Genomic DNA, 14,206 nt, shown 5'->3' with positions numbered 1-14,206 from the left:
GGGTTTGGTCCATTGGAATTCTACATAATGGGAGTGAATGGGAAGGGGTTTGGTCCATTGGAATTCTATATAATGGGAGTGATTGGGAAGGGATTTGGTCCATTGGAATTCTATATAATGGGAGTGAATGGGAAGGGGTTTGGTGCATTGGAATTCTATATAATGGGAGTGATTGGGAAGGGGTTTGGTCCATTGGAATTCTATTTTTGCATCAGCTATGTTTTCTTTCCATATTTGCTGAGCTATGACACCAAACTCATGAAGAATCAAAGTAAAAGTTATTGACCCATCACTAATTGACAGGCCAAACTGACTAAGTCCACTCAGTGTGATAGCCAGCTGCACATGGGCAACACGCTACTTATGAAGTAAGTACGGACTCTTTCTGACTTATGACCACAGAGACGAACATTCGAAGCTATTTGCACAAAGTATCTCATCACTTTATTTTTTTTTCTTTTTAAATATTAAAACACAGATAATAGTCATTGTTCTGCATACAGAATCCTCCTTTATATCTCACAACAACCTCTCCCTCCACTCCCTCTCCCACAGGAACCACAGCACACTTTAATAAACGGAACACAGGAGCACGGTTTTCATCGGGGTACAGGTCACAGTTCATGTGTTAATGCGCAGAAGCATTAAACCGTGAGGCTATGTAAGGTGTAAAGCCCAACATGCCCGTCAGAAGTCAGCCTCTTTCGAGTGGAAATTTTCACCTCTCCTCCTCCACAATGGAAAACCAAACTCTCACAACAATCCCTCTGATTGGACAGAGCTCAAAGTATTAGACAAAGGCAGCATATTTGTCTCTGTGAGGGGCAAAACTCGGCACAGAATAATCTTGTGCCAGGAAAACTGTTTGTTAAAGCTCCTTTTACACAGTTTTAGGTGGACGGCGGTTGATTATATGTGGCCTTGTTTGGCTTCCCCTCATGGGTCAAAGTGGGGCATACTAGGGCAGATAAAGAGACTTTGCAGTGAAATAAAGAGAGGTGTGGACAAGAAAAATATGTAATTGAAAGACGAGCATTTCCTGGCAATTGTTAAATATCAGTAAAACCTGAAAATATCATGAGGGGTCCAAACAGAGTAGATAGAAAGAAATTGTTCCCTCTGGCTGGTCAAGAGCCAGAGGACATAGATTTAAGGTGATTGGCAAAAGAACTAAAACTTTTTGACGCAGCGAGTGGTTAGGATCGGGAATGCGCTGCCTGAAAGGGTGGTGGAGGCAGATTCAATCGCGGTTTTCAAAAGGGAACTGGATAAATACTTGAAAGAAAAAAAAGATGCAGGGCTGCAGCGAAAGGGCGGGGGAGTGGGACTAGCTGGATTGCTCTTGCAAAGAACCAGCATGGACTCGATGGGCCAAATGGCCGCCTTCTATGCTGTAACCATTCTATGATTCTATATGGATTTTTTTCTGGATCACTTAAAAGATGAATAGCAGGAAGACATAATGGGGAAGTAATTTTAATCTAACTCACTAGGCGTGAAACCCACAGGATCAGATGGAACGTGGTTTTACATCACCTCCAATATCACTGTCTATTGAAATCGATGGAGAGTAAAATTAGGCAGGGTGTAAAACCAGCATTGCATTCAATCTCATCAGTTTCCTGAGGGGCGGTTTAGGTTAAAATTACCCTCCCCCACCCCACCCGCAGGAAAGAAGCAGAAAAAGTTATTTGCAAAGAGTGTAGCATGAAAAAAAACACATCCAAAGGAAACTTCCCCTAACTTGGTCTCCTTGTCACGTCTCAACACTGCGAAGTGCGACAGGCAAAAGAACAGTCACCTAAAAAAAGAGACGGCCTCATCAAATGGGCAAAAAGCCCCCACAGGTCAGGACGAGGATTGCCGCCAAAGCTCTAAAGCTATCTCTGTAACCAGCCTGCCAACAATCTGCTGCCAAACTAGGTCGCTACAAAGCTCTCTCTGTAACCAGCCTGCCAACAATCTGCTGCCAAACTAGGTCGCTACAAAGCTATCTCTGTAACCAGCCTGCCAACAATCTGCTGCCAAACTAGGTCGCTACAAAGCTATCTCTGTAACCAGCCTGCCAACAATCTGCTGCCAAACTAGGTCGCTACAAAGCTCTCTCTGTAACCAGCCTGCCAACAATCTGCTGCCAAACTAGGTCGCTACAAAGCTATCTCTGTAACCAGCCTGCCAACAATCTGCTGCCAAACTAGGTCGCTACAAAGCTCTCTCTGTAACCAGCCTGCCAACAATCTGCTGCCAAACTAGGTCGCTACAAAGCTCTCTCTGTAACGAGCTTGCCAACAATCTGCTGCCAAACTAGGTCGCTACTAAGCTCTCTCTGTAACCAGCCTGCCAACAATCTGCTGCCAAACTAGGTCGCTACAAAGCTCTCTCTGTAACCAGCCTGCCAACAATCTGTAACAAACTAGGTCGCTACAAAGCTCTCTCTGTAACGAGCCTGCCAACAATCTGTAACAAACCAGGTCGCTACAAAGCTCTCTCTGTAACCAGCCTGCCAACAATCTGCTGCCAAACCAGGTCGTTACAATACTCTCTCTGTAACGAGCCTGGCAACAATCTGCTGCCAAACCAGGTCGTTACAAAGTTCTCTCTGTAACAACCTGGCAACAATCTGCTGCTAGATCAGGTTGTTACAAAGGTTTCTCTGTAATGAGCCTGGCAACTATCTGTAACAAACCACGTCGTTACAAACCTCTCTCTCTAATGAGCCTGCCAACAATCCGCTGCCAAACCAGGTCATTACAATGCTCTTTCTATAACGAGCCTGCCAACAATCTGTAACAAACCACGTTGTTACAAACCTGTCTCTGTGACAAACCTGTCAACACTCTGTAACAAACCAGGCAGTTACAAAGTTCTCTCTGTAATAAGCCTGCCAACAATCTGCTGCCAAACCAGGTCGTTACAATACTCTCTCTGTAACGAGCCTGGCAACAATCTGCTGCCAAACCAGGTCATTACAAACCTCTCTCTGTAACCAGCCTGCCAACAATCTGTATCAAACCAGGTCGTTACAAAGCTCTCTCTGTAACGAGCCTGCCAACAATCTGCTGCCAAACCAGGTCGTTACAAACCTCTCCCTGTAACCAGCCTCCCAACAATCTGTAACAAACCAGGTCATTACAGCGCTCTCTCTGTAACGAGCCTGACAACGTCGTTACAAACCTCTCTCTGTAACGAGCCTGACAACACTCTGTAACAAACCAGGTCGTTAAAAACCTCGCTCTGTAATGGGCCTGCCAACATTCTGTAACAATCCAGGTCGTTACAAAGCTCTCTCTGTGACGAGCCTGCCTACATTCTGTAACAATCCAGGTCGTTACAAAGCTCTCTCTGTGACGAGCCTGCCAACATTCTGTAACAATCCAGGTCGTTACAAAGCTCTCTCTGTGACGAGCTTCCCAACAATCTGTAACGGACTTCACATTTCCGTAAGATGAGCATCCCTTCTCTTCCACCCGGGTTAAAAATGAAGAATGTTTTCAGCCCTCACAAGTTTGTAAGAACGGCTGCGGGGAAAGAGCGGTGCAGAATGGGACTAATTGGATAACTTTTTCAAAGTGCTGGCGCAGGCACGATGGGCTGAATGGCTTCCTTCTGTGCAGTAAGATTCTATGATCCCATGATGACACCGGACTGCATGTGGTTTTGCCAAAAGCACGTTTGCTGCGGGCGTCAGGCTGAAGGCCGATGAATTTCCTCTGAGCCGCTCCCTGCTCTGACAACGACAACTTGCATTTATATAGTGCCTTTAATGTAGTAAAAAGTCCCAAGGCGCTTCACAGGAGCGATTATCAAACAAAATTTGACACCGAACCACATAAGGAGATATTAGGACAGGCTTGGTCAAAGAGGTAGGTTTTAAAGAGCGTAACTTTGCCAGAAACCCTTCCCGGCGGCTCTGAGGAAATTCCCGGCCACGACCTCCGCCTTGACTCAGGTGTCCTGGTGAAGAAAGCTGTCCAACTGCGCACTCCCATGCCCACCATCTTAGCTGAAAGGTGTTAGTGTGGGGACTACTGAGTGAGTCTCCAGTACCGTCTGTGAAACCGCCTTATCATTTGACCCAGCAATTGAGAGCACGACAAAAGGACGTGTCTGAGAGAAGGGACGGGGATAAAAATCTGTCTTGGACGTTGGTGTAAAACAGGCGGTCACATCGTCTGCTCGTTATAGGCCAGGCCCGATATTCAACTCCACTGCAGTCAATCGAATTGAATATCAGGGCCTACAACGGGCGGCCAATGTGACCACCTGATTTACACTAACGCCCAAGGCGGATTTCTACCCCCTTGTTTCTAAAAATAGAAGTAGCTTTTTTTCCCCCCAGTTAAAGAAACAGTAACTCCTGGCATCGCAAAGAAGAAAAGTTTCAGTTTTGTTATTTAAAAAAGATTTTTTTTTAAAAATAAAAACATTTTTCTTTTTAAAAACACAGTAGGGTCCCTCCCACCCGGCTGCCCTCGCTGCCTACGACAGTTTTAAGTCCAAGACGGTGTGCGCGGTGCGTTAGCAGGATGGCGATCTGTCGTGTGCTGGGACAGGCATAAGCACTGGGACGGAACTGGGCCTGCTGTGGGTAGCCTGCCGACACAAGCTGTCAGTCAGGAGTCGATCCTAGGCTTGCTGGAGCGCAGCTCACGGCTGCTAATTACAAATATTCTGCTGTGCTATTTGATCCAATTTCCCTGCAAAACAAAAAAAATTTGAAAAATGTATTACTAAAATCTGCGTGCTTGGGGGAAAAGTCTGGAGAAATCGCTCATGGTCGTAATGCCTGTGGGGCGCCTTTCCCTGTTCGTAAATGCAGAGTGTGTTAGTGCCTGTCGCCTCTCTGGTAAGAAAATGTCTTCCTTCTGCTGTTGAATTCCCCCCCCCCCCCTCCCACCCCCTGCCTTTTGAAGGTACTCACCCCTCCCCCGAGCCACACTGGCTCTCCCCCATTCACTATCCCCAGGCAGAGAGGGCAGGCTGACCAACTCCGCCCATGGCCTTCTGAGATTGGCTGGCGAATTGAATGACTGGGCAGCCTCTGCTGTCTCTTCCTCTGATTTCACCCCCTCCCCTTTTCTCGGTGAGGGAACTCCTGGCCTTTCCTTGGTGCCTCTCCGCGGCCAGCATGGCCGAGACAGGGAGCTGAGGGTGTGGAGGGTCGTGCGTGATGTGCAGCGGTCACCTGCCACTCCGTGGGCCGCTGCATCTGTGTCGTAGCCCTGGAAATCTCCCCTTCTCTCTCACCAGAGTAAGAAATTAGCACAGTCTTTCACGCTTCCAATACCCAGGAGGGGCGTCGTCTCGAGTGGTGCTGCGAACTTTGACCTGGTAATGATGGTAGACGCAAGCTTGGACATAGAGGGCAGGACCGGGTTAGGAGGGGGTTAACAATGACTCAGCAGCTGAAAGTACTCTTTGCTTGATGTTTCTTCTTTGTGAGGCTCATCCCAGCTGAGTTAATGCTCACTTTAGTTGGCTGCCTTTTGACTGCCACATGGCAATGACATTCTCTTATCAGCAGAGCAAGATCCCAGCCCAGCTAAATAGCGTTTGTATTCTAAACAGTCCAGTGGAGGGACCGGCCAATATCCTCAGACAGAGGTTAGCAACACAAGAGTGCCAAATATAGTCAAAGCCCACGTCATCACCTTTACTGTGTTTTGATTATCAGTAACAGGTCCCAGCAGGTCATTCACTATAGAACAGTGGAATCGAACCCACTGACCTTTTACTGCTGGGACTTGGGTTCAACTCCAGCCCAGAAAGAGGGGCACACAGTCATCCCGTCCCAGCCCCTCCTCCCTCTCCCTCCAGGGTATCGGCCCAAGGGCACCAGACACACTCTGATACCTCAACCGTTCTTCAAGCATGAGGCTAGACTGCGAGCAACAGCAGGCTATACACCCACTGGGGGCATCACAGCCCTCACCCGATGGCCACAAAACACCTAGATAGCACTCAGGAGCTGGAACTCTGGATAATTTTCCCCTGCCTAACCCCGGAGGGAATTAAAGCCCAACTTGTAACCCCTTACTGTTTACTTGACTCAGATCAGCTAAATCAGTTCAATCCAAGAGGTCGAACCCCGGGGATCTCCCTAATCTTAAGGCTCAGCTACTCACTGACCTAAACCACTGAGTCATCGGGGGGAGGGGGAGCCATAGGCTGCGTCTTCCTGATGTGAAATAAGCTAGAGCCAGTCGTTCAAAAGGGAGCTGGACCTGTTCCTGACCGAGGCAGAGATCGCATCATATAGATAACACTTGGTTCCATGTGGTCTCCTGGACTGGTTTCGATTGCCTGAGTGGAAGTTTACAGAGTATTTTTTCCCTTATTGGCCCTGTTTTTTTTCTGTTTTTTTGCCTCTCCCTGGGGATTACACGGCTGCGGGGGTTGGTGTGAGGCGGGGAGGTCGGGGGAGGGAAGAAGTGTTTGGTCATGATGGTCCAGCCATCAAGGTACGGGGCAGACCAACTGGTCTTTTCCTGCCCATCAATTTCGTATGTTCTACCCACTTCCTGAAGAGAATAATTTAAGGCAGCCACTCTCTTAACCAGTCTGCAGGTTCGAAATCAAATGAGTTACGGCAGTTTTCATAGAATTACTTGGAATGCACAGCACAGAAACAGGCCATTCGGCCCAACTGGTCTGTGCCGGTGTTTATGCTCCATACGAGCCTCCTCCCTCCCTATCTCATCTCACCCCATCAGCATATCCTTCTATTCCTTTCTCCCTCATGTGCTTATCTAGCTTCCCCTTAAATGCATCTATGCGAATCGCCTCAACTACTCCTTGTGGTAGTGAGTTCCACATTCTAACCACTCTCTGTAAAGAAGTTTCTCCTGAATTCCCTATTGGATTTATTAGTGACTATCTTATATTTATGGCCCCTAGTTTTGGTCTTTCCCACAAGTGGAAACATTTTCTCTACGTCTACCCTATCAAACCCTTTCATAATCTTAAAATCCTCTATCAGGTCACCCCCTCAGCCTACTCTTTTTCTAGAGAATTGTTTTCTCAAGGACAGAATTAGTGATAACGCCCAGGCCCTTAAGTGAAACTTGTTGGGAGGAATCTCCCCATCCACGTCCCCGGGGGAAGATTCAGAAGGAAGGGGACAGCTAAAAGGCTGCCTCTTAGCCAAGTCACTGAGCCTCCAGTTGTCATTTTAAACCAGGACTGGCTCCCTCGGAAGGGGCGCGGGGTTCTTTGGAACTCCGTCGGAAAAAGGGGGGGACTCGCACCGATAACGCAGCGCTGCGGAACCATTCACGGGAGAACTTGGGAGATCTCCAGACATGGCCTGTCCGGCCCCCCTGGTTATAATCTGTTCACGTGAAGGGTTTGTTAGAACTCAGCAAGGAAATAATTACGGCAACTCCACACAATCGTTTGAATGCAACGGGAAGCATTTTATTTCTAATTAGCTGCTATAACATGTTAGCTGGATATTGTTCCCACACTCTCCATTGTCTCACATGATAGTTGCTTTGTATTATAACACTTGAATGATCCCAGATTGTGGAAATGTTAACGTACACTTCCACACACTGCAGGCAACACACCCCATAATCCAGCTTAGCTCTGCCCCCTCCCCCACTAAAAATCACAATTATCTTTATTTGTTGATAAATCCCACAACACAAGTGTTATAAATGGGATGTTTCTTTAATATTTGCATGATGTGATTTTTATTTCCATTCATTCGGCTCACTCTAACTCGTTTGCACAACTGCCTCTCGTGAGCTACGTGTCACCTCACTTGTGCAAATATAGATCACATCATACAGATGTGCGTGAAGCATCCAGTACATATCCGAAACCCAAAACACAACCATCAACAGTGAGAATAGTGATGAATGCAGTGAGAATAGTGAGGAACAGGATAAGAATAGTGGGGTACAGGGTGAGAACAGTGAGGAACACAGTGTTAGTAGTGAGGAACAGGGTGAGAATAGTGAGGAACACAGTGTTAGTAGTGAGGAACAGGGTGAGAATAGTGGGGTACGGGGTGAGAACAGTGAGGAACACAATGTTAGTAGTGAGGAACAGGGTGAGAATAGTGAGGAACACAGTGTTAGTAGTGAGGAACAGGGTGAGAATAGTGGGGTACGGGGTGAGAACAGTGAGGAACACAATGTTAGTAGTGAGGAACAGGGTGAGAATAGTGAGGAACACAGTGTTAGTAGTGAGGAACAGGGTGAGAATAGTGGGGTACAGGGTGAGAACAGTGAGGAACACAGTGTTAGTAGTGAGGAACAGGGTGAGAATAGTGAGGAACACAATGTTAGTAGTGAGGAACTCAGTGTTAGTAGTGAGGAACAGGGTGAGAATAGTGAGGAACACAATGTTAGTAGTGAGGAACTCAGTGTTAGTAGTGAGGAACAGGGTGAGAATAGTGAGGAACACAATGTTAGTAGTGAGGAACTCAATGTTAGTAGTGAGGAACATGGTGAGAACAGTAAGGAATGCAGCGTTAGTAACGAGGAACAGGGTGAGACTACTGAAGAAGAGGGTGGCAATAGGGAGATAGTGAGGAACTTTGTTAGTAGCAAGGAACAGGATGCAAGTAGTGAGAAATTCAGTGTTAGCAGTGAGGAACAGTAGTGAGAAACGCAGTGAGAATAGTGAGGAACTCAATGTTAATAATGAAAAACTGGATAAAAATAGTGAGGAAAACAATCTTTGTGGCAAGGAACAGGGTGAGAATAGTGAGGAACAGAGTGAGAATGGCAAAGAACGGAGTGAGAATAGTGAAGAATTCAGTGTTCACGGTGAGTAACGCAATGAGAACAGCAAAGAACGCAGTGAAGATGGTGAAGTGTGCAGTGAGTGTAGCAAGTAACATGGTGAAAACAGTGAGGAACATAATGAGAATAGTGAGGAGCATGGGCAGATCCGTGCAGAATGTGGTAAGAACAGCAACGAATACGGAATCTAATGCAGACATTCGTACACACGCACACACGCACATATATACACACATGCACTTACATACACACACGCACATGCATACACACATGGACATGCATACATACACGCATATACATACACACGCACATAGGTACACACGGACATACATACATGCACGCACATACACATGCTTACACAGGTACACACACGCAAAAACATTGAACATTTAAGGCTTGCAAAATAAAACGATCTCTGTACCAAAGGGCTATTTAAAGGGGCAGTCCAGTTACAAAGATTTTGCTGTGATTACAGTTGCCGATGCCCACCTCTCATGATGTGCTTTCTCCTGAACAAATTTCCTGTGGTCAGTCTTATTGGAGTCGATCATATCCACGTGGCCATTGCTAAGGTATTTGGACGCCTCTTGCGACCAGGTGATGTAATCGTTTGATCTGTCATGCGACCTCCTCTCTTCTTTTATATCCCTGGCCGTCGGCTCCCATTTATCCGAGTTCTCCACTGGGAAGAAGGAGGAGTAGTGATCCTCCAGAGATGACCCCTCGTCGTAAAACAGCAGGCTCCTGGAACGAACTGTGCAAAGTAAACAGGAGACATGATCAGGCTGCGGAGCGATTCAATACGGGAGGTGGAGAGAAACTATTTCCTTTGGTGTGGGAGTCTAGACAGATTGCATAGACTAGTCTTGTGTTCCCTGGAGTGTAGAAGATTATGGGGACGATCTAATTGAGGTGTTTAAAATGATTAGAAGATTTGATAGGGCAAAATAGAGAGAAATTATTTCCTCCGGTGGCGGAGACATGAGAAAGGGGGCATCACCTTAAAATTAGAGCTAGGCTGTTCAGGAATCACTCCTTCACACAAAGGGTAGTGGAAATCTGGAACTCTCTCCCCCAAAAAGCTGTTGAGGCTGGGGGTCAATTGAAAATTTCAAAACTGAGTTCAATAGATTTTTGTTAGGTAAGGGTAATACGGGATACGGAACCAAGGCGGGTAAATGGAGTTAAGGCACAGATGATCATGATCTAATCGAATGGCAGAACAGGCTCGAGGGGCTGAATGGCCTCCTCCTGTTCCTATGTTCCTATTATAGTGGCCAGTGGAGAACTACCAGTGTGGAGAAAAACCATACAACATTCCTAGGACAAAGCTCCATTAGGAGCTAATGGATTGCCTAACTAATTCCAAACTGAAAAGATACTACAGTCTAACTTGTAATGGCTGTGACCTGTGTAGCACTAAGCTACGTGGATGGTCCCACATTCAATCCCCAAAGCTAAAATAATTGGTTTCACCCAAGGAGGCTGTAGGGTTGCAAATGGCCCCAGTGCCTTGGGTTTGGTAGGGGGAGAGTCAGACGGATCTTTCTCTCATAAGTTCTATTATCTTCTCAGTTTGGAACTGATTTTAATAAATATGTTTGTTTCTGGAGCTAAAGCAAACTATGTAATTGCTCCTCATTGTCCTTGGAATGTTCTACCTGGTGGGAATGTATTTCCCGAAATTACAACAGTGACGACACCTCAGAAGGACGTCATTAGCTATAAAACGCTTTGGAACATACAAACAGGAGTAGGCCATTCAGCCCCTCGAGCCTGTTCTACATTCAATTAGATCATGGCTGATCTGAACCTCAACTCCATTTACCCTCCTTCGTTCCGTAACCCTTTTGGGCTGACCTGAGGTCATGAAAGACGCTATATAAATGCAAGTTACTTCTTTATTTCTTTTTATTTATTTCTCCTGATCGCCATTCAATTACCTTTACGGGAATGTCTTGTTTTCCAAGTGAGAACCTGTGCTGAACTTAGGAATATTGTTCGAGCCGATCAACGAGCAAACCTGCGCTTCCAGCCCCATTCCAAATGACCGCGTAAAGGCCGGGTCCCGTTTCACACGTCCCGGCAACTGATCCAATTCATCCTCAGCGACGTGACATAGTCCCGATACACAGCGAAGGGGGAACTCGGGCACAGGGGAGATGTGAACACGCTCAATCGGGTCTGCACCGGCAGTTCTGGGATGGACTCGCTATCGGGATACGACAGTGGAGTACAAACTGAGTAAAACCCGAACACCCGTGAAATTGGGGATTGATCGGGATGCACGTTTAACACATGCCTCTGATATTGGTCTCCCTGCTACTTCAGTGAAAGCATTAACCCGCTGATTATTAACAGGCTAACACCTCTATTAAGATAGCAAAGAGAGGAATTTCAGGGGAATGCAATTAGTATTGTACCTATTCTCCCACAGTGCATGTTTGCAGGTCTGTAATCGAACTGTAACACTGAGCTGTGTTTTCCAGTAGATGGCGCCGTGTTTCTCTGAATGTTCAAAAGGCCGGTGTCCTGACCGAGAGGTTTCCAAAAGAAAGACTTGCATTTATATAGCGCCTGTCGCAACCTCACGACTTCCTAAAGCCCTTTACAGCCAACGAAGTACTTTTTGAAGTGCAGTCACTGTTGTAATGTAGGAAACGTGGCAGCCAATTTGCGCACAGCAAGATCCCACAAACGGCAACAACCAGATCATCTGTTTTAGTGTTTCGACTCTTAGATACCAACGCCCCTCCTGATCCTTCTTCCCCTTCACTTTCCTCTGACCCCATTCCCCTTTCCAATCTCACCCCTTGTCGTGTTTACACTAACCCCTCTGACCTTGCCCTCTCTAACCCCAAATGATCAGTCCTCAGCAAAGGTCTCAGCTTCATCCCCTTACGCCCCCATCTCAATGAATTTCGAGCTTGACACAATGCTGAGCTCCTCTTCCGTCGCCTTCGTCTCCGCGCCCACTTCTTTGGCCAGGAACCATCCTCCCACACAGCAGACCCTTTCTCCTGTCTTCAGAATTCTCATTCCTCCTGGACCCCTCCCTCTGGCCTTTTACCCTCTCTTAATCTTTTAATTGCGAGCTGCCGGCGTGACGTCGGCCGTCTCAATTTCTCTATTCCCCTCACTCACTCTAACCTACCTCCCTCTGAACTCACAGCACTGCGTTCTCTCAGGTCCAACCCTGACATTGTCACCTGCTGACAAGGGCAGCGCTGTTGTTGTTTGGTGAACAGACCTCTACCTTGCGGAGGCTGAACACCAACTCTCCGATACCTCCTCCTACCTCCCCCTGCTGAGTGTTTCCAGCATTTTCTGTTTTTATTTCAGATTTCCAGCATCCGCAGTATTTTGCTTTTATCTGTTTTAGTGATGTTGGTTGAGGGATAAATATTGGCCAGGACTCTGGGGAGAACTCCCCTGCACTTCTTCGAATAATGCCTTGGGATCTTTAACGTCCACCTGAGAGGGCAGACGGGGCCTCGGTTTAACGTCTCATCCGAAGGATACATGGGGCAGAGGCGGTCAGAGGCACAATGATGTCATCACACCGACGACCAAATTAAAAAACTGCAATCACCTCTGTACAGTCGCAGTAAAGTGGGAGGCAGGCTCGCGAGAGTGACAAACCCCCCTTTAAATAAGCATTTTCTGTCTTTATAAAAAAACATGTTCGGAAGAGCCCTTGGGCCTTGTGCTGTTACCAAGGCGACGACACCATATCCGAGTGGATCAATGATTTGTCCAACGTGCTGCACATCACTGCTTTGGGTTTTTTGGGGGAGAAAGAGAGTTAAGAAACATTTTTTTTGGCCGAGATTGTAAAGGTAGGGTATTTTTAAAATGCTTACAGATTGTGGGTTCTTCTCGGAGTTGGGTGGTGTCACTTGGCTGATGTTACTGAGTGTTTCAGAGGAATGGACATCACCATTCTCCTGACCCAGTGACTGCTGAATCTCCACTGCAGGGAGGTCTTTGGAGTGACCAGGTCGATCGGATTCAGGCCACTTTTAAGTAACGTTCTACCAGACAGCGTGTTACTTAAAAGCATCCAAACATGGCCCCGCCCTGGGATTAGAGCAGCTTGTTTCTGTTAAAAAGGCAGTTTCCTGAGGGGGTAATTTTGACTTTGTGCGATCATGTAAAACGTCTGATATCGGATCAGAAGCCCATTATACATCTCTCCTGAGTTTTATTGAAGTCAACGGGATTGAAAATCGGGAGAGATGCATCACGGGCGACTGATCCAACATCGCCCATGTTACACTATCGCCCAGAGGCCAAATTAACCACCTGGTGTGTGTGGCCCTAATTTTGAAAATCTGGACTCGCTATTTCGTCAGCTCCTGGTGTCAGTGGCTGGGAGAAGGGGACTGGCACACAGTCAGTGCCTGTTTCATTCATTTGGAGACTCGAGAACCGGGCAGCAACTTTTCAACTCGGTCACAACAAGAGCTGGCTCTCAACACAAAGGAGAGAGGAAACAGCTCCCACAGAGCAGCACTTACTCTGACTCGTGGTGTAGACGTCAGAAGCAGACAGCGGAGCTATTTTGACTGTCTGGGAGACGGAAGAGAATTCTGGGAGACAAGGCATGAAGGAACCCAGGACCAGGACAAAACAGACAGCCACAACCTGTAATGAAAAGCATAATGTCCAATTTACACGCACAAAACTGTTCTGTTTCAAGACAAGTGAACACTGTGATTATTGTTACAGTGTATCATCACTGAGTGTGTTGTAGCAGAGACAGGCGGACACTGTGATTATTGTTACAGTGTGTCAGCACTGAGTGTGTTGTATCAGAGACAGGCGAACACTGTGATTATTGTTAGTGTATCAGCACTGAGTGTGTTGTATCAGAGACAGGCGAACACTGTGATTATTGTTACAGTGTGTCAGCACTGAGTGTGTTGTATCAGAGACAGGCGAACACTGTGATTATTGTTACAGTGTGTCAGCACTGAGTGTGTTGTAGCAGAGACAGGCAAGCACTGTGATTATTGTTAGTGTATCAGCACTGAGTGTGTTGTATCAGAGACAGGCGAACACTGTGATTATTGTTACAGTGTGTCAGCACTGAGTGTGTTGTAGCAGAGACAGGCAAGCACTGTGATTATTGTTAGTGTATCAGCACTGAGTGTGTTGTATCAGAGACAGGCGAACACTGTGATTATTGTTACAGTGTGTCAGCACTGAGTGTGTTGTATCAGAGACAGGCGGACACTGTGATTATTGTTACAGTGTGTCAGCACTGAGTGTGTTGTATCAGAGACAGGCGAACACTGTGATTATTGTTACAGTGTGTCAGCACTGAGTGTGTTGTATCAGAGACAGGCGAACACTGTGATTATTGTTACAGTGTGTCAGCACTGAGTGTGTTGTATCAGAGACAGGCGAACACTGTGATTATTGTTACAGTGTGTCAGCACTGAGTGTGT

General features: G+C 46.8%; 1 protein-coding gene across 2 annotated transcripts in view; it reads right to left on the bottom strand.

Annotated features, from left to right (window-relative positions):
* Positions 1-421: 421 nt before the first annotated feature.
* creb3l1 (cAMP responsive element binding protein 3-like 1) overlaps positions 422-14,206 on the bottom strand; it is a 192,453-nt gene continuing 178,668 nt past the window's right edge. Inside the window, exons 10-12 of one of the 2 annotated variants that reach the window (XM_067993672.1) lie at positions 13,274-13,400; positions 9,243-9,507; positions 422-4,697 (exon numbers count right to left, since the gene is read on the bottom strand). In XM_067993672.1, the coding sequence (XP_067849773.1) occupies positions 4,661-4,697; positions 9,243-9,507; positions 13,274-13,400 (429 nt within the window). In that variant the 3' untranslated portion in view covers positions 422-4,660. Of the gene's footprint in view, positions 4,698-7,394; positions 9,508-13,273; positions 13,401-14,206 lie in introns of those variants that run through there. The other variant, XM_067993671.1, reaches the window with a different exon arrangement.

This window comes from Heptranchias perlo, chromosome 12 (assembly GCF_035084215.1).
Source record: "Heptranchias perlo isolate sHepPer1 chromosome 12, sHepPer1.hap1, whole genome shotgun sequence".
Lineage (NCBI taxonomy): Eukaryota > Metazoa > Chordata > Chondrichthyes > Hexanchiformes > Hexanchidae > Heptranchias > Heptranchias perlo.
This window is presented reverse-complemented; position numbering and strand designations above follow the sequence as displayed.